This window comes from Malus sylvestris, chromosome 5 (genome assembly GCF_916048215.2).
Source record: "Malus sylvestris chromosome 5, drMalSylv7.2, whole genome shotgun sequence".
NCBI classification, from domain to species: domain Eukaryota; kingdom Viridiplantae; phylum Streptophyta; class Magnoliopsida; order Rosales; family Rosaceae; genus Malus; species Malus sylvestris.
In genome coordinates this window covers 44693416-44714790 of record NC_062264.1, presented here as the reverse complement: position 1 = coordinate 44714790, position 21375 = coordinate 44693416, and the positions used below count along the sequence as shown (strand labels likewise).

At 38.2% G+C, this 21375-nt stretch overlaps 2 protein-coding genes, 1 long non-coding RNA gene and 1 pseudogene across 2 annotated transcripts; all 4 read right to left on the bottom strand.

The window, feature by feature from the left end:
* LOC126624324 (G-type lectin S-receptor-like serine/threonine-protein kinase At1g11410) overlaps positions 1-21375 on the bottom strand; it is a 99756-nt gene that overhangs the window by 49719 nt on the left and 28662 nt on the right.
* LOC126621158 (G-type lectin S-receptor-like serine/threonine-protein kinase At1g11410) lies at positions 5591-16122 on the bottom strand (annotated as a pseudogene).
* Positions 7984-11045, bottom strand: LOC126624374 (uncharacterized). Its single transcript, XR_007624085.1, has 2 exons — positions 10618-11045; positions 7984-8108 (listed from the first exon to the last, which is right to left on the bottom strand). It is a non-coding gene; the product is annotated as an uncharacterized LOC126624374 (long non-coding RNA).
* On the bottom strand, positions 14528-18539 carry LOC126621156 (G-type lectin S-receptor-like serine/threonine-protein kinase At1g11410). The gene is made up of 2 exons (XM_050289557.1): positions 18492-18539; positions 14528-16104 (listed from the first exon to the last, which is right to left on the bottom strand). Exons 1-2 carry the CDS (start codon positions 18537-18539, stop codon positions 15043-15045), a joined length of 1110 nt encoding a protein of 369 aa, XP_050145514.1. The 3' UTR covers positions 14528-15042.

Here is a 21375-nt window from a genome sequence, read left to right as displayed (position 1 = left end):
ATCGATATTTAATACCTTGGTTATAACTACTCTATCTCGAGTTAATCACATATCTTTACGTAACTGGATTTTAGCACATAACATTGAATAATTATTTACATAATGGATTTTAAAATGCATAATGGTAAATAATTATTTCAGATTACCAAACAATTATAACGTTAAGTGAGTTTTTCTTCTCAAAGGCATCTCTCAAAGTACTTTGAAATGGACATTTTATGTTTTTTCTTTGCTAAAAAATTATCCAATGGCAAAATATAACTTATCCATGTTCGTCGAAAGATGTAAATAAAATCTTAAATTTATATTCTTTTTTTTTTACATCTTTCAGTGATGAGTCCCACTAATCAAAGAGACAATTAAATGGAATCTCAAATTTCCATCATTCTCATTGGAGTATAGCTTCATTTACATCTATCAGAAACTTAAATATGATTTTTCCATCTCAAATTTTTTATTTTCTCATTAAAGATTCCCTAAACACTGATTCAGATTTGTTGCGTATATAGTATTTTGTGACATATTTGCATTAAGGATTTTAATCTTGTTGTGTTTTTGTGCAAACTCTATCCAAGTTAATTGCTTGGTCACTGAAATTATCTATCTTGTTAGTATCTCTGTATTTATTGGAGAAAGTCATCATTCACTCTGTATTTAGCTTTTTCCATTATCCTTTACAACAAGGTTTTGGTACCCCAAGTGCAACTGCTTTGGTGGGGTATGATTGGAGTTGGATTTTATTCTATTTGGCATGCTCGCAACGCTATTCGTTTTCATGAGGAGGTTGTTTCTATCAATTATATTGTAAGGTCTATCAAATGTCAACTCCTTGAAATTGATTCTCTCAATTCCAGCTATATGAAGAATTATGTAGAAGAGCTTTGCATTCTTCATTCTATTGGTGTTCATGGACGTCCTGCTGAGGCTCCAAAAATTATTGAGATGTTGTGGCACCCGCCTTCTCAGTCTTGGATCAAAGTGAATACTGATGGTGCTGCAAGAGGTTCCCCTAGTGTGGCCACATTTGGTGGTATCTTTCGGGATTTTACAGGTAATTCTCTTGGTTGTTTTGAGGGTTCAATAGGCTTGGCATCTTCTTTGGATGCCGAACTACGCGCTGTTATTCATGATGTATCTTTAGCTTGGGATAAAGGTTGGCATTCCTTATGGATTGAATGTGACTCCTCACTGGTTGTTCATCTTCTTTCTTCATCCTCACCTTCCTCGACATCTATCCCTTGGAGGCTTTTGGTCAGTTGGCATAACTGTCGAGTTTTACTATCCTCCATGCAGGTTCAGATTTCTCATATTTTTAGAGAGGGTAATCAAGTTGCTAATTGTTTGGCCAATTATGGTGTTAATCACCCAGGTGTCCATTGGTGGGATTCATGCCCTCTTTGTGCTGCAACTGCTTATTCTCACAACCTTTTTAAGCTTCCTTGTTATAGGTTTTGAATTGTTGTTATGAATTCTTTAATGGTCTGGGTTTGGCCTCATGTCCGCCCTGACATATTGTATTTTTCTTGTTTATTAATAAATTCTCCTCAAAGTCCCTTCCCATGATAGCAATACTGAAGTGGGACAAACTTTGCTGCCAAATTTACAAAGAAAAAAAAAAGGAAAAAAACTTAACGACACAAAAAGGTCCCGTCTTTGGCCAATACTTCATAGGGGTGTTTTCGTAACTTTGTTTTTTCCTTTGGTTTCTAACGGTTGTCTGCTTTTTAATCACTGTCACGGAAAAAACTCAACAGTTACCCTACAGTTGAAGCATGTAATCAACTTTGATTCCGAATTTACTTAAATGCCCCTATTAGAGTCAACATTGCCAGCCATAAACAATTGCCTACTTGGAACACATGTGTTTCCTCCCTCTATTGTCACGTGACCAATTATCCGGAAGAGGATCCTCTCCTGAGCTCATGATGGGGATCTTCCTGACCAGCCCATCTGGGCCGTTCAAATTTAATCTAACGACTTCAAACAGGTGGACTTTCTAAAAATTAAGTTTCAACGGCCCAGATGGGCTGGTCAGGAGGATCCACATCCTGAGTTTAGGAGAGAATCCTCTTCCAAACCCTAAACCCTTTTCATATCATAATTGAAGGCATGACATATTTTTCAATATACTCGGCACACGAGTGGAAAATAATATATTATTATATAAGTTAAGTGACAATTAAATATTTTTTTCTCTAATTAAATAAAGACATGTAATGTATTACATCATACTCCAATCACACTGAAATATTTCGAAAGCACTAATCTCACATTAATTTTGACAAGTCCTCTAATCAAGTTTGGGAAGGATTTTGGGACACAATGATCCTCGACCTAGTACTATAAGTAAGATAGTGCTATTCATGCACTTATTTTTATTTCTCCTACACTTCTTTTAATTTTCAGTTTCGAATAGAATAAATTGAAGAATATTAAGAACAAAAAATTAATAAAGGTGTGTGTGAAGTAAAAATGAGTTTTGAGCGTATAAATATATCATTTTCATCTTTATATAACGTGCAAGTCGATTTAATAAACTTTATACTTATTAGAGACAAAACATTGTAAGACTAACCGATCACGTAGTTAAAAAATCTCTCACTCTGATAAACTTTGATCAAATCAGTCCAAGTAAACGTGATTCGATGGACCTTAAGTTCTCCGTCCAAATTTGTTTAGAAAACACAAACGATATCAACAAGCATCATGAAATGTGAACGCCTCTTATCCAAGCGTGATTAATAACTTGGTTACGTCGTCACGGTTTACAAAAGAACACTACGCTGTCTGCCTCATACAGTTTATATCTCACCGTTAATAAATCAATTTCTTAATTACGAGGCTTTCTTTTTGGTTATCAAAAGATTTAGTAAAGACATTTAATTGATAAGATTATAAACTTCGTTAGTGGTGGTTTTGATGTAGCCTAGTGAGTGATTTGGCAGTGACATTACGGGTGCATTGGTATGATTAAGTCAGTTGCACCTATCGTCTTTGTGGCAGATTTGTATTGATGGTGCTTGTGCTAGTTCACGCGCTTGTGGTATCCAGTAAAGGATTAGCATTATTGCTCGTTTGTGTGCACTACCTCAAGATCATATATTTGTGAGTCTTGTGACTAGAAATTGTATCCATGTGATAACCCAAATAATTGCTATCGTTCATTAATAGAAAATTGCTATCATTTCTTGTTAAAAGAAAAATTCATAAGGAAAATGACAAGCATGCATAATTAAATCTTGTGACGCCACTCGGCCTTTGAATATTAACGCACAAAAACGGTGGATGATGTGACTTTTATACAAGACGCATAAGATAAAAGCCTAATTTTGATCAAGAATTGGACGCGTTACATGTCTTATTTAAGAGAGTATCTTATCAAGTAAATTAATTTTGTGTCTAAATAGTTTGATTGTATATGTAAATATCCATCAAAGAGTAACGACTGAAATCGAACCATGGAACTAAGAATGGTGTGAATGTTGCGTGAGGAAATCTTAGGAAATAAGGAATGAGGAGATATTTTGGGTATAAAATTATGTAATTGGTATCCTTGTGGATTTGGGATACTTGTTTCCTAGTTTGTAGGAGATTGTATAAGTATATATATTCCTCTATGTGAGAAGAATAAAGGTGTGAAACAATATTCATCTAAAACCTAGAATATTGAGTTATTTGAAAGGTGCACCTGGAAAAGGGTTGATTTTCAGGAAACATGGGCATTTAGAGATAGAAGGGTACACTGATGCTGATTGGGCCGGGAACATTACTGATAGACGCTCTACATCAGGGTACTTTACATTTGTTGCAGGAAATCTTGTGACTTGGAGGAGCAAGAAATAGAATGTGGTGGCAAGGTCTACGGCTGAGGCTGAATACCGTGGGATGGCGCATGGGATTTGTGAGCTATTATGGCTAAGGATTCTTCTTACAGAGATTGGGTTCAAGCCACGTGGAACGATGCTTTTATATTGTGATAATCAAGCTGCGCGAGAAATAGCTAATAATCCAGTTCAGCATGATTGTACAAAACATGTTGAGGTGGATAGACATTTTATTAAAGAAAAGTTGGATATTAAGCTAATTGACATTCCATATGTGAGATCTGAAGACCAGCTAGCTGATGTGTTAACGCATGCAGTGACGACAAGAGTGTTTCAGAACTCACTTGACAAGTTGGGCCTAGGAGATATCTACGCACCAACTTGAGGGGGAGTGTTGCGTGAGGAAATCTTAGGAAATAAGGAATGAGGAGATATTTTGGGTATAAAATTATGTAATTGGTATCCTTGTGGATTTGGGATACTTGTTTCCTAGTTTGTAGGAGATTGTATAAGTATATATATTCCTCTATGTGAGAAGAATAAAGGTGTGAAACAATATTCATCTAAAACCTAGAATTTAACTGTGAAATGATTCTTTCCCACAAGAAATGGATCATTCAACTGTGTATAATGATCATACATTAATGTAAGAAACTATTTATGTTTATAATTAATTATGAGCTTGTTTGTAAATACTTTTGAAATAACGGAAAACACTTGTTGAGAAAATACTTTTGGGCTTAAAATTATTTGAAGTTTTTCTTTCAAAAAATTAGTTTTAAAAATATTTTCACTAAAAATGTCTTCAGCAATTTTAAAAGTACTTTTAACCGGAGCATATAACTTTTTCCTTGTGATCAACCAGATATAAAATATGAATTTAGTACCATCTTCCAAAATTAATAAGAAAAATGTCACCAAACTAACTTGGTGATGACGACCCATTTTTGTTAGCCCATGGTTTTTTACTAAGATTAGGGCTTAAATTTGTTGGCTTAAAATTATAAGAAGTAAAGAGAAAATCCCAACAAATAAATAAATGTAGGACTGCAAACTAGTCAAGCCGAACTGAATACTATTATGTTTAAATTTGGCTTGTTTAATTTTTTCGAGCTTGCGGGTAAGCTTGGCTTGATTCTTATGGGAGATGAGCAAGAGTGAGTTTAAAAAATTCGAGCCCGATACCGCACTCAAACAATTTTGAACTATTTCTCATCTGTAAAAACTTTTGCACTATCACAAGAGAGTTTATGCATAAGATTTTACTACCATCTCAAATATTTTTGATATAATTTTATGTACAAATCACTATTCACTAATCACTATGATATAGTTTTATGTAAATATCACAATTAATACAGTGTTTTGTATATATCACCGTACAAATAAAAGCATCATAATTTTTAACAATATTTTACCTCTAAAATTTTTTGAAGCATATACTAGCACATTTGATAGTGAACAATATTCAAGCTCTAAATTATCATTTCTAACACTAAATTATCATAACATCCAAATGTCCAATGTGTGCCGAGCGTCCCACTAGGCCTTGATTAATTAATCATGTCACTTAGAGCAGGCCAGACCAGCTTCATGTCCCGTTCTAGACTTTTGCTTTTGAGTCTTGACTGTTGGTTGACACGTGGCTTGATTAGTGTCTGAGTAGGCATGCTTCTAAAACCTTGTGCCACAAAGTTGTCAGCCCTCCTACACGTCTCTGGCGGTTAGAAAGTACTTTTATGTAGCCTGGTCGAACAGATGACGAGTGTTGCAAATAATTTATATTTTGTATTTACAACAAGACAGATGATGAGTATTGCAAATATAGAACTTAGATCCCTAGTTATAAGGCACACAATTTATAGCATGTATTTACAACAAGACATAGTGTTGTAGATATAGAACTTAGATTCCTAATTAAAAGGCAAATTATTGAGTGAAATCAGAGTATATCCTCTATTCTTATCTCACTTATCACGTGATCGTACTCTAAATTCAATGATGGTCTTTCCGAGTATACGTCTGGTTCTCTCCTTAGCGACATTCTACTTCTGTATGGGTTATGTCATTTATAGAGGAAGCTCCTTCTGTATTGGTTGATGGGTCTCCACTAGTATGATAACTTCTCTTCAATAAAAATCCAGGTTGCTTTGGTGAAGGAATTGCTGCATCATTACCCAACAGGGAAACCACTGCTGACATGAGTGGACGATCATTCGCTTGCTCTTGCACGCACAAGAGGGCAATGTGAATACATCTTAGAACTTCATTGACATGGTATGATTCTCCCAGAGATGAATCAATGATTTCCAAGGCTCTACTTTCCTTCCACAAGTCCCAAACCTAAAAACCATTTACAAATTAATCATCAAGTTATAAAAGAAGACGGAGAGAAGTTTGGTATGTCTTAATGTTATGCTTACATGTCCAACTAAATTTGAGTAAGAACTATCGTGGTAGTAGCCAGTGTTCTTTCTGCCAGTAACAATTTCTAGTAGTAAAACGCCGAAGCTATATACGTCAGACTTTACTGAAAAAAAATCCTTCCATTGCGTACTCTGGTGACATATAACCACTGAAGCAACAAAATAAAATTGATTAATTATCACAGCTTCTTTCTATATTATTCAACAAAAGTTGCACACACGTTTGTGGCCTTGTGACGTAGGGATGAAAATTGTAAAAAACAGGTGTACTTTCAGTCTTGAATGAAACTTACTATGTCCCAACCACACGGTTTGTATTTGCTTCAATTTGTTCAACTCCAAATATCCTAGCCATACCAAAATCTGAAATCTTGGGGTTCATAGCAGAATCCAACAGAACATTGCTGGCCTTTAGATCTCTATGGATAATTCTTAATCTCGAATCCTGATGAAGATATAAAATCCCTCTAGCAATCCCGCCGATGATCTCAAATCGTCTTCTCCACTCCAAGAACGCCTTTTTTGCTTCATATGGGAAAAAAGTAAGCAAAGTAAATTAGATTGTATTCCTGCTTGGTTCAAGGTTTTTAACCGAAAATTTTAGATACACAAGTGAAAAGAAATGTGCTTGTAATTGAGTTGAGTTTAGAGCATTCAATCCTGCACCTGAGGTCCTGAGCTCGATTTCCCCTTCCACAATATTGCTTGTATAAAAAGAAGAACAAGGGTAAAAGAAAGACATACTGAAAATGAAAAAGTCAAGACTTTTGTTTGGCAAGTATTCATAGATCAACATCTTCTCTTCATCTTGAACGCAGCAACCCATGATCCTCACAAGGTTCCTGTGTTGGAGCTTTGAAAGCAGCACAACTTCATTCTTAAACTCTCCAATTCCTTGGCCAGAATTCTTGGCTAGTCTTTTCACTGCTATCTCCTTCCCATTATCAAGCACACTCTGAATTTGTAATCCAAATTCAACTTATAGTGCACTTATCTTTCAAGAAACTTACCAACATATTCCTAGCTCTGTATATATTCTCCCCTTGAAATTGCATTTATACATTAACAAAGGAGTAAAACTCAATCCATATACATAAAAATGATTTGACTACTTCAAGTGAAGGAGATACGCGATTGAAATAACAAAAGATCGCAATATTTTGAATTATTACTTTAGTCTAAAGTAAGGTTTTCAATTGCACTGTTCAAATGAACAGTGTTTTGAACCGGATTTCAATCTATTTACAACTGTGCTACTAATTTGTTTTTTGTTGACCAAAATGCCCACAATTTTGTTCAGAGGGTTTGGGACGGATTGGGAATGGGGTCAAACACGCTCTCCTCTCACCTCTCTTCCTCTTTCTCTCCTACGCGTGCGCTCTCCTATCATATCTCATCCCTCCTCTCTCTCTCTCTCCTTCTCTACTGGAAAACCCATAATCTTTCATCTTCCTCTGCTCTTCTTTTCTCTCCGATTCCCGTATCTCTCGATGTCAGAAAGCGTCTTACAGTATGTTGAATTTCTCGAATTTCCCTTTATTTGGGTTTCCTCTATCCTTTTTGCGTTTGATTGGGAGTTTATAAATTAGGGTTCTTGGGATGTGAGAGTCGATCTTCCTAGCGCTGGCGGCGACGGCCGGAAACAACTGTTGTGCTAGGATAGCACCAAATATGAAACCAATAAGCAACAACGGCAAAATATGACAATACAAAAATCCAAATGACATAAAGGATTTATACTGGTTCGGCGTAAGCCTACGTCCAGTTCCGAGACGGCGAGAAAATTCCACTAATATCAAAAGGAGATTACAAATTGATGTTTTAACTCTCAAACCCAAAGCTCACATACACCAAATAGCTCTCACTCTCACAAAGAAACAAATGGAGAAGATGGAAACATATACCAAATTCCTTCTCTCCCAAAAGCCACAAAATGTAGCACAAATATCTTTGATTGAGTGATCACTAACAAAGGGGGATTACAAACAAATGGGAAGGAGCAGCACTGTTTCAAATGGGAGAGTCGAATGCTTTCTCCTCTGCTCTACTTGCTCTCGGCAGAAAATGAGTTCACACCTTTCCTTTAAATAAAAATCAGCCCCTTTTCTTCTCCTCCTTTCTTCCAGCCGAAAACCAACTAATTATGGCTTTGAAAAAGCCACAAAACAAGGAACAAAACAAGCCACAAAACAAGGAAACATAATCCTCATCATGATGTTCCCTCATCAATTTTCTTTCATTCTTTTGTTTTGTTTCCTAGCCTAATTTGGCCACTATCCAACAATATCCACCTTGGCCAAATTCCGAAAACATCACAGAGAATCAAATCAACAATCACCATAATCACCCAAAGTACAAACTAAAGACAACGGGAACTAAATCAAATTCCCCAAACTTTCCGGTACTCATAATGATCTCCACCTCGACTCAAATTGTACCAAAGCCAACAAAAGTAGACCATTTCTCTACCGTCTTCTCCAAATTTGCAAACCATAAGTGCCTTGATCAAAACAAAAGGTGATTCAAACGAAGAACTGAAATTCTTCAATATCACCAACAAAAGATCAAGTACACCATACCAAAGTTGGACACACAATGAACTCCACCTGCTCACAAACACCATGGTCTTAAACTGCACCAATAGACTCATTCACATAGCATGGCACATTCTCCAAGTCAAAACTGATTACAAATTTGGCAACATAGTCTCACATACCACATACGAAAATATGACCTTCACTCAAGTTTACCATCATCACATGAGCACCAACAGGACAACCAAAATTTCAAATTCAAATAATCAGCAGGAGATCCAAAACCATACCTCAACTGGAGTCTTCAAGAAAACTAATTGCAGATGATGGAGACCAACAGACCAAATAGCAGTGGCAAACAAATCCAACCAAATGTCCATAGCCCAAACAAAGTTAGAAAGCATATAACTTGCCTTCTACACGAGGGTTCCACACACATGTTCTGCAGTGCATGTGGTGTATCCAAAATAGTGTGGTGCCTCACTATCCAAACTTGCAGAACTCAACAAATTGGCCCTCACTGAATTCAACTTTACCAAAAAAAGCAAAACCATACCAATATCCAAAACAATAAAAACACCGATGAAGAGCAACTGACATAACACAAACATACATAGAGGCTACTAAGCAACTTTCTCAAATCATAACAAAGAATCCTTACAAACTCTTAAATCTCCATATGTAGCGGAGAGATTTAAGAGTACCTACAACACCAGATTCCTTTTTTCTTTTTCTTTTTTTTTTAATTTCAAATCTGGTGTAGCCAACTGTCATCATAGAACAAAGTCGAAGTCGTCATCGACGACATTCGCACTCGCACCAGCATTATCTTTCAGTTTTGGGCAATCAACTTTCCAATGCCCTTCCTTGCGACAATAGTTGCATGTGTTGTTTCTGGTCTTAGACTTCGATCTCAAATTTCCTTTATTACTCCCTGAACCATATTCCCTATCTCTGCCTCTTGCTATCAAAGCCTCAGAATGAGAATCATTCAAATTTCCAAATACTTTGTTCTTTAACTCTCTTGAATTCAAAGCGGCTTTTACATTCTCCATACAAATAGAATCTCTCCCATATAACAAAGTTTCAACAAAATTCGCATACGAAGGAGGTAAAGAACACAACAAAATCAAAGATTGATCCTCATCATCAATTTTATTATCCATACTTTTCAAATCCATAATAACCTTATTAAACTCATCAAGATGATTTTGAATAGGCGTACCTTCAGTCATACGGAGAGTGTACAAACGTTGCTTCAAATACAAACGATTGGTGAGGGATTTGGTCATATATCTACTATCCAACTTAAGCCACAAACCAGCTGCAGTAGTTTCATTATCCACCTCATGAAGAACTTCATCAGATAGTGATAACATAATTGCACTATGTGCTCGATTCAAAGCGTCTTCTTTTTCTTCAGCAGACCAATCTTGTGGCAAGGCTTCCACACCCTGTAGCGCCTTAAGCAACCCTTGTTGAACTAGCACAGCTCGCATCTTAACCCGCCAAAGGCTAAAATCATTCCTCCCATTGAATTTTTCAATATCATATTTCACCGACATATTCGAAGGTTTCATAGACATACTTGTACAAAGCCCCAAGTCGAAACCCAGAGCTCTGATACCACTTGTTGTGCTAGGATAGCACCAAATATGAAACCAATAAGCAACAACGGCAAAATATGACAATACAAAAATCCAAATGACACAAAGGATTTATACTGGTTCGGCGTAAGCCTACGTCCAATTCCGAGACGGAGAGAAAATTCCACTAATATCAAAAGGAGATTACAAATTGATGTTTTAACTCTCAAACCCAAAGCCCACATACACCCAATAGCTCTCACTCTCACAAAGAAACAAATGGAGAAGATGGAAACATATACCAAATTCCTTCTCTCCCAAAAGCCACAAAATGTAGCACAAATATCTTTGATTGAGTGATCACTAACAAAGGGGGATTACAAACAAATGGGAAGGAGCAGCACTGTTTCAAATGGGAGAGTCGAATGCTTTCTCCTCTGCTCTACTTGCTCTCGGCAGAAAATGAGTTCACACCTTTCCTTTAAATAAAAATCAGCCCCTTTTCTTCTCCTCCTTTCTTCCAGCCGAAAACCAACTAATTATGGCTTTGAAAAAGCCACAAAACAAGGAACAAAACAAGCCACAAAACAAGGAAACATAATCCTCATCATGATGTTCCCTCATCAATTTTCTTTCATTCTTTTGTTTTGTTTCCTAGCCTAATTTGGCCACTATCCAACAACAACATCGGCAAAATTCTGCAGAAGAAGGGCATCGTCGTTCTTCCTCCTCTCTCTTAAGAGCAACTCCACCCATGGAGTTTGCTCGGGGGACAGGCTTCAAGAAAGGGCCCGAGGGCTGGTGGGAGGAGGTCCAGCGTTGAAGGGCCCGAGTGAGGGTGGGAGCCCGAGTTGCAGGCCTGTGGGAAATTGACAGGCCTGCTGCCCGAGTGGGGAGGCGTCAGGCTGACGCAAGGGTTGGTCCGGTCTTTTTTTTAATTGTTTTTGTGTCAGGCTGTGTCCGGCCCTTTTTGAAAAAAAGCTTGACACTTGGCCAAGGCATACTTCTCCAACTGACACTTGATATACATATGCATTATTTTCACCTTTTCTATGATAGGTGTTGGATTACAGGAAGAAAAAAAAATCATTTTTTGTTTTCATCATTACTTTCTTGGCAAAAGAATTAAAAATATTATTTTTAGATAAAATGACACGTGGCACAACGAGAAGGATTTAAAAAATCTTATCCGAAATTACAAATAATTTTATTTTGTATTATTTAAACAAACAAAAAAAACTAATATTTTATTGCCTATTGCCAGGGGGAGGGCTCCAAGGGTGGAGATGCAAATGGCAATTACTGTTTATTAATGTCAGTTACTATTCATTAAAGGCAGTTATTGTTCAATAGGGTGGATTCAATAGTGGATTGCCATGGGGGAGGGCTCCATGGGTGGAGTTGCTCTAAGCTCAAGGTAGGTACTTCCTCATTTTTTTGTTTGTTTGCCCATTTAGTCCTTTTTGATTTTGTGATTGCGTTCGAATGGGGTTGAGTTGATGGTCTCAAATGACTCCATATCATCTTAGGCATCTTCTACAACTTTTGCATGTGAAAATCTGCTTCAGATGGAGTTCTTCGTTTAAATTGGGTTTTATTAAGTTTTTCATGTTTTTCTAGAATTCTTCGTTTCACTTCAGATTGGTCCATATATTTGTTCAGAATGGAATTTTGGGTAATGATCATTTTCCTCAGCATTTGTTTGTTTCATCAAAGATTTAGTCCAAGAGGTCGCACTTGGTGCGATGATAAGTGCCTTCGCCCATGAGCGGTAGGTCTTGGGTTCGAGACTTGGGAGCAGTCTCTCCATAAATGGGGGTAAGGCTAGCCGACATTCACCTCTCCCAGACCCTGCGTAAAGCGGGAGCCTTGTGCACTGGGTACGACCTTTTTTTTTTTTTTATCAAAGATTTAGTCCGACAATTGCTCGGGTGACAATGTCCATTGGTGAGATTGGTTGGATTAGCCCACTTTTCTGTTGGTATATATTTACTTATGCGGCTTTCTGTTGGTATATATTTACTTATGCGGCTTTCCTGCTGTAATTTAACAGATTTAATTGTTCTTCATTCAATGAATAGCTCTTCAGTATCCATTTTGAAATCACCATCACCTAACAAGGTTTCTTTGGACCCAAAACAAATCATAATTAACTGTTTGCTAATCCATTCACTAATCTGCTGCTTCAGTGTCATTGACTCTTTAGATTGGGAAGCACCATACTGTTTCCACTCAATTAGTTTGATAGGTGCTTAACAATTTCCCAGGGTGGGAAACACTTGCTTTTTTGTGTGTAGAAGATTAATACCATCCAACCATCACTTATATATAAGTAGTACAATAGGTTTGTGAATGGATTTCCACATATATATAAGTAGTATGGCTTACCATATATGGATTTAAAACTTTCTACGTGTTTTATACAGTTTCAAAACCCGCATCACCGTGTGGGATAATTGTGAAAAGTAGAAACAAGATAGTTCCCATCACTTATCGATTATTGATTGGGTTTGAATTTTAATGAAATATATTTTTGAGTCGTCCTTTCCAGTCTTTATTGGACGGGTCTCTTGATTTTTGTTAACTGTAATGGTCTTGTAATCCTATTGTTTGCAAGTGTCAATAACCTGCGAGCTAAATGTTAGCTTAGCTTGTAAGCAATATAGTTTTTGGATATATATCCTTATGGAACACTACCTTGTATTTTTTCTGAAACCATTAACAAAGATTTACTTTTTCTGTCTAAAATCTCTCCCTCTCTCTCTCTAAATCTTGCTCCCTCTCTCTTCTTGATTCTCTTTCTTTATCTGCAAGATTTCTTCATTATGTTCTTCTGTTTAAACTACAAGGTGAGTACAGGAAAAAATAATAAAATAATTGATTTGGAGTGCAGATGGCTAAAAAATAAATCTAAAAAATTTCTATTTAAAGTTTGATTTATGATTTGAGACAATATCTAAGGGCAACTACGTACCTTATAAACGGAGCCGAAACCACCTGTTCCAATCTTATTGGTGGAAGCGAAATTATTTGTGGCCTTAACTATGGTACTTAGTTCAAAGAATGGTAATTCAGAGTTTATTCCACTTTCTTCAATATTTGTTCTAGCAGAAGAATCTTCCCAGGAGGTTGATGCTATGGTCACATTGAAAAATTTATCATGACTGCTCTGACATGTGATAAAAGTACATAAACAGATAATATTGTGTTATTAATTAATTAAAACCAATATCCAGTTACATAATTGTGAATGATTAGAGGGCAACCTAGTAAAAGGAAATTTGTTTACCTTTTCTCTTCCTCTTTGCCAACCAACATGCAAGGGAAAACAAGAGGAAGAACAATAGACCACATGCGACTGAAACTAAGCTTCCAGCTTCCTCTTCTTGCCAAAAGAACTGTTTGACTTCTTTGCGTATTGAGCTGCAGATATACAAGCATTTATTTCCTTGTTTAAAAAACCTTGTAAAATTTCAGGAAAAAAAACCTTGTAAAAAGTTCCAATGAACATGAGAACTAAAATTTTAGTATTAATTTATAGAAATTTCAGAATTTTTTATAAAAAAACATTAGTCCTCTAAAAGAGTCATCTTACACTCTTGACGGAATAATTTCACTTTTATTATTTGGCAAGAGACTAGTGTCAAATGATTTTTTTAGAATGGCAACAAACGTACAACTACCAAACTAAATAATAATTCCTCAAATTTTTTAATGAAATAAAGAAAGAAGATTTTTTTTTCATTGAACCTCGGTGTTATGAGGGGAATTATTGATAGGGAAAAGAGAATAAAGAAGATAAATTGATAATGGAAATATACCCGAAACATTTGCATCAACTCGCACAAATAAATCTTGACCTATATCCAAAAAAGTCCTTGTGTCCATCAAGTCCCCATGCCATGTTATACAGCCACTACCTCCCTTCCTTTCATCTGCATTTGCGTATGCCGTGCAAGAACAATTTCTCAGGCATTCTTCTTTACATGCTTCCCCACTCCTACTCATGTTCATGTTGTGCTAGGATAGCACCAAACCCGTTGGAACCAATGCAAGCTAACCCACAGGAAATTTATCAAATGAAAATGCAAGACCAAAATATTAAAGACACCAAGATTTTAACGAGGTTCCTCCACAGTCAGTGTAACTGGAGTACGTCCTCGGAGCAGTAGGAGCTCACCCAATAATCCACTATCAACCAAATGGGAGTTTACAAAGTGTTGGCAATCTCACAACCCAAAACCCCAATACACCCAATAACTCTCACTCACCAAAGAAACAAATAGAGAGTGAAATATAGTGAATAATTTCCTCTCTATACAAAGCTCAAAGCTAATACACAAATACAACTTTGATTGAGTGAGTACCAACAAAGAAAGAAAATCACCTTTCTTTCTTCTCTTGAAAATGGGGCTGCAGCACCTCTGTTTTTGCTCTCTATTTTCTGCTGCGTTTTTTTCTCTTCTATGGCTGCATTACTTCTCTTCATCAAAAACAACAATTACTTATCATTCAAAACCTCAACCGTGGCTTTCCATATGCCAAATAAAAACAAAAGGACTTTAGACAAGGTTCATGTTTTCCTCCCCAAAACAAGGAAGAATGTTGTCCACCTTCTTTTTTTTTTTCTTTTGAATTGTTTTGTTGTCCACTTGGCCATTTGGCCAATTATTCAACAGTTCACACGTGCCGTAGAAGTGTCCGGCACCTTCACACGTTCCAACTTCACGAACCCTTCCCCGTTTTGGCAAACGGATGGACCCTTTTGCCTCACGCACCCGCTTGACCATTCTCTCAAATACCACTCATGTTGCAACTTGGGTTCGAATCCAGGTAGGCATTTGCACTCAAATTTATCCGCAAAGTTTGGGTAACAAATGCTATTCGGACCACACACCCCGTAAGAATCACACTGCCAATCCGGCGACCAATTTCGGACCCATTTATGCACTTCAGCGTCCCATGCGGACCGTTCAAAGTTTCCTGATTCATCGATCACCAATTTTACGAAGGTTGATTCAGCAACTACTTCCATGATGGATACCTCATCTTGATTGTTCACAAAAGTAACGTTGGTGAAGAATACTTTTACCATTGCAGGCACCCCGGACCATCTTTCACCGGTCCAAGGTCCAGTCCGATACAATCGAGTCTGACCCATGTATAAGAACGCCTGTGGACTCTCACTTGGCACCATCCGGAACGAACAGTTGCCCATTCCCGGGTCATCTTGGGACTTCCAAGATGTGAGGAACCGGTTCAACCGGGACCTCCTGTCCAGCCCAACTTTCATAAAAGGAAGTAGCGTATTTGTGGGATAATCAAAACCTTGCCACAGCTTTTCACCATTAATTTCAACAAGAAGATTTCCCTTATCCGAAAGCTTGGCTATCACGGAATTGTTTGGAGAAGAGACCGTGAGATTAGCGGACCAGATAGGGGTATTTTGGTCCTCCCCATAAATAACAAGGCCACCATGATCTGCATGAATGGCTAGAAATCCAGTTCCAGCAGTAGGAACTATGGGGTTTTCTCTGTTTGCAATCCAGACAATGGTTTGGATTGGAATTTTGTTGTACCAAACTCCGATGTAACGGTTATGAAAATTGCCTGGCTTAAAAAACCCTAGTGCAAAGATTTTAGTGGTGGAGAGAAGAACGTCGCCCTCTCTTAGGGGTTGGTTTGGTGTAATGGCGTCTAGGGTAACCGAAATGGAAGAGGGAAGAATCACTAGGTGTTGTGTTTGGCTCATATAATTATGAGTTGGCAAACATTTCCTCTCAACTTTGTGGACTTTGAAAGCATGTTTTGTGGAAGCATGTTTTGTGGAAGCATGTTTTGAGGAAGCATGTTTTGTGGAAGCATGTTTTGTGGAAGCATGTTTTGAGGAAGCATGTTTTGTGGAAGCATGTTTTGTGGTTGACATAATTGATGGTGCATGTCTATAAGTGAAGGCATTTTTCACACACAAAATGTAGAGAGCTTGTCGATTGTGAGGATTGGGAGAGCATCCAAAGGAAAACACAAGTGAGAGAAAATATAGAGTGAGAGTGAGAAGCTCTTGGGGAGAGTAAGACTCTTGGGAAAATTCTGTGAGGGTACAAGGGATTGGGGTTTGGGTTATGTCGATTTAACTCAAGTGTATCTTGTACTAGTTATTCTCATAGTGAAGAGTAATATCTCCGGGGACGTAGGCAGGTTTTTGCCGAACCTCGTAAATTTCTCGGTGTCTTTATTTCTTGTATTTTAAATTGTTCAACTGTTGGTTTATAAGTTGGTGAGATAACGGGCCAAGGCACAACAATTGGTATCAGAGCTTTGTTGGAAACTTTGGTTCATTGACGGTTCAAATTTTTTATTCACCATGATGACTACAAACATGTCATTTTCAGTTGAGAAGTTTAATGGGAAAGGCAGTTTTACTCTTTGGCAGATGAGAGTAAAGGATGTCTTGACTCAACAAGGCTTGGCTAGAGCTTTGAAGGGAAAAGATGGGAAGCCTCAAGAAATGACAAATGACAAGTGGGAGGAGCTGGAGGCGCGTTGTGTTAGCACGATTCGACACTGTATAGCTGATAACATTATCAATAATGTTATGGATGAAGATTCTGCGCCTGCACTTTGGGAGAAGTTGGAAAAACTCTATATTGCTAAGAGTTTGACCAACAAGTTGCATTTGAAGCGGAAACTGTACAAGCTGAAGATGGATGAAGGTGGGAATCTCATGGACCACATGAATGAGTTCAACGGATACTTGGATCAATTGCGGAAAGTTGATGTTAAGGTTGAGGAAGAAGACAAAGCCCTCTTACTTCTTACCTCACTTCCAGATTCGTATGAAAATCTTGTGACAACCTTACTGCATGGAAAAGATACAGTAAGTTTGGAGCAGGTGCAAGCTTCTTTGGTGTCTTATGATACACAAAAGAAGAAGACCATTGTTGATGGTGGGCACGAGACTGCTTTAGCTGTTCAAGGTTGGAATCGTGGAAGAAAATTGGGAGAAGGATCTGAGAGAGACAACAGGTTCAAATCCGGTTCCGGAGGCAAAGGTCTACAATGCTACAACTGCAAAGAATTCGGGCATAAAAAGAAAAATTGTCCTTTGAGAAAAAGAAAGGATGATCTTGGTCCGGGTTGTAGCAATTTTGTGGCGGAAGACTTCGAGTATGCCCTCTAGGTACTCGAAGCAACACTTCTCCTGGTGATGTTTAGTCTCAAGTGTTGCAGGGGTTTTGCAACAGGTGGAGCTATGGGATTCACAGGTGATGAGATGATCATGAGGTAGGAGGAAGTGTGGGAATTTTGTCTGGCTCGATGGGTTGTTACTGGAAACGGGCGCGCTGACGAGTTTCCAGGTTGCAGACAATGAAGAGGAGGAAAACCTGCTGGAGGAGACGAGGATATGTCGAGATCCTGTCTGAAGCTAAATGGTGATTTTTAGCTTGCAGCAGCTGCACATGCATTGGCAGTGACTGAATCAGGAACAGGACCAACGAGGTTGATTCAGGGTGTGTATGCTGGTACGTAAGGCCAATGGACATTGGTGATGGGTGCAAGGATTTTTGCACAGTATATTCGCCAAGGTGGAGATTGTTGTGTTTGGCTCATATAATTATGAGTTGGCAAACATTTCCTCTCAACTTTGTGGACTTTGAAAGCATGTTTTGTGGAAGCATGTTTTGTGGAAGCATGTTTTGAGGAAGCATGTTTTGTGGAAGCATGTTTTGTGGTTGACATAATTGATGGTGCATGTCTATAAGTGAAGGCATTTTTCACACACAAAATGTAGAGAGCTTGTCGATTGTGAGGATTGGGAGAGCATCCAAAGGAAAACACAAGTGAGAGAAAATATAGAGTGAGAGTGAGAAGCTCTTGGGGAGAGTAAGACTCTTGGGAAAATTCTGTGAGGGTACAAGGGATTGGGGTTTGGGTTATGTCGATTTAACTCAAGTGTATCTTGTACTAGTTATTCTCATAGTGAAGAGTAATATCTCCGGGGACGTAGGCAGGTTTTTGCCGAACCTCGTAAATTTCTCGGTGTCTTTATTTCTTGTATTTTAAATTGTTCAACTGTTGGTTTATAAGTTGGTGAGATAACGGGCCAAGGCACAACACTAGGAAGATGAGCAATACAGTACTGACAAAAAAGACTTCAGTAGAATTCATTGTTAGCTTTCTCATGGAGGAGTTTAAGTGCCAAAATGGTTGCTTCTTTTGACATGCAGAAACAAAAAGCCGGAAAGGTTGGATTTTTTTTTCTTTGATTGAGTTTCAGTAACTCTTAAGGCATACGGGCGACTTCCAGTCGTTGATGCAACGACGCACCCTCGATTTCCAGTCGTTGATGCAACGTGAACTTACACGCGACTTCCAGGCATACAAGTGGACGAGACGTAACAATTCCCTCAAACTGATCCTAGCTAGAAAGTTCCACTTCATCAATTCTTGTTGGAACCCCCAGTCCCACATCGGACAGAGGGAGAAGAGAAGAGTGCTTTAAATAGAAATACCCCTCTCTAACTAACATCGAGGCCTTTTGTGATAAAATCTCACACCTGAGGATTGTGCAGGTGGTTAAGTGGGGACAGTATCGATGTTGTTGGAGTGGGCCCTCGGCCCGTCGACCTGAAAATTTCCACATGGTATCAGAGCCAGGAGGCGGGCCCGTACTGCCACGTGATTGGGTGGGTCCCCATTGGCCCCACGTGATTGTCCACGTAGGCCAAAGATGCCACGTGTTTGGGTGGGTCCCCATTGGCCCCGCGTGATTGGGTCCACGTGGTTGCCACTTAGTATTACAGTCTAATGATATTCTTCTTCACAGGTAAGTGAGTGGTTTAGATTCGATTCTCGTCAAAGACGAATTTGAACCCTATTGTGAGGCTTAACCCACCCCCCACCCCTTAGTATAGATAATATCATTTGTTCAAAAATAAAAAAAACCTAATTCATCCTCCCATACTGACAATATCATTTGTTCAAAAATAAAAAAACCTAATTCATCCTCCCATAATGATGTCAGTAGGACTTGTTATTGTACGAGGAAATAATCTACCAAATCTGAATCAAAATAGGATAATATTAGGAGCTCTTATTCTCCAAGAATAACTAGAATATTATCTTTACATGGAGCCCAAGTTATAGCTTATAACTAAACCCTAATCCTACTTACATTCCATAACAATCCTTACTAATTATAGTAACCTATTAGCCGTTGGATTAAAGTCTAATATCCAACATACTCTTGCACACATGAGAGGGCAATTTAGATGCATCTCACAACTTCGTTGACAGGGTACGATTCGCCCAAAGATGAATCGACAATTTCAAAGGCATTGCCTTTTCTCTCCACAAGGAATCTCGATTTGAGTTCAAATACTTGAGAAGTAATGCAAAATCTCTACAGGAGCCGGCAAAGTGCGAACTCAACGAGCTTCAATAACAATACTTGACCCATTGATGAGCTTGATCTTGCCATTTGGACCATTCAAGCATTCCTGATTCATCGATCACCATTTTTGAGTAGATTGATTCATCAACAATACCATATATGACGTATACCTCATCTTGATTGTTAACAAAAGTAGGGTTGAAGATGAAATTTTTCGTCATTGCAGGCAGCCCGGACCCTCTTTCACTGGTCCAAGATCCAGTCCCCCACAATGGATTCTGACCCTTGTATAAGAACTGCTGTGGACTCTCACTTGGCTCTATCCGGTACGAACAGTTGCCCGTTCCCTGGTCATTTTGGGACTTCCAAGATGTGAGGAACCGGTTTAACCCGTACTGCCTGTCCAGCCCGTATCCAAAAGCTTGGCTACCACGGATTTGTTTGGAGAAGAGACGGTAACATTAGCGGACCAGATAGGGGTATTTTGGTCCTCCCCATAAATGACAAGGCCACCATGATCTCCATGAATGGCTAGGGCGAGCCCAGTTCCAGCAATAGGGGAATTATGGGGTTTTCTCTGTTTGCAACCCAGACAACGGTTTTGATTGGAATTTTGTACATTAGCGGACCAGATAGGGGTATTTTGGTCCTCCCCATAAATGACAAGGCCACCATGATCTCCATGAATGGCTAGGGCGAGCCCAGTTCCAGCAATAGGGGAATTATGGGGTTTTCTCTGTTTGCAACCCAGACAACGGTTTTGATTGGAATTTTGTTGTACCAAACTCCGACGTAACGGTTATGAGAATTGCCTGGCTTTAAAAAACCCTAGTGCAAAGATTTTAGTGGCGGAGATAAGAACGTCGCCCTCTCTTAGGGGTTGGTTTGGTGTAATGGCGTCTAGAGCAGCCGAAATGGAAGAGGGAAGATGAGCAACACAATATTGACAAAAAAAAAAAATTAGTAGGATTCATGGTTAGCTTTCTCATTGAGGAGTTTAAGTCCTACCCGTAGTGACTGGGTTGAGAGATGTGCACGCTGTTGAAGAATGCAAAAATATCTCATGTCGAAAAATTGGTAAAATAAATTACAAAATACAATGAATGGTTTTGTTTTTTATTTTTATGATAAAATCTAACACCTAATAAATGTGCTAGAAGGTGGTAAGATGCTAAGATGTGATTATTAATTTAGTAATGGATACTATGGTAAAAGCGACCCGTAATAAAATAAATAATGGTAAACCAATTTGAAAAGTCCTAGGATTTATTTATTTGGCATTAAAGCATCATAGATCAACATCTTCTTTCCCGTACATGAAGTTTGATTAACACAAATCTCTCATTCTTAAACTCTAATAAATGTGAATGTGTCATATGTAGTGGACGGATTTACATTTCAAATCCAAGGCTGTTAGCAATCAAGCATCATCCATAGTACAAACAACAACAATAAAGCCTTATCTCATTAAGTGATGAGGTCGGCGCTGTATGAATTTTAGAACATCATTACGCTCGAATTTGCACCAAATTTTATGTTAGCTAAGCCTCCACAATAGTACATGTCACATAATTTAAAGAACTAGCCAAGTAGACTAGTACAATTTCTCTT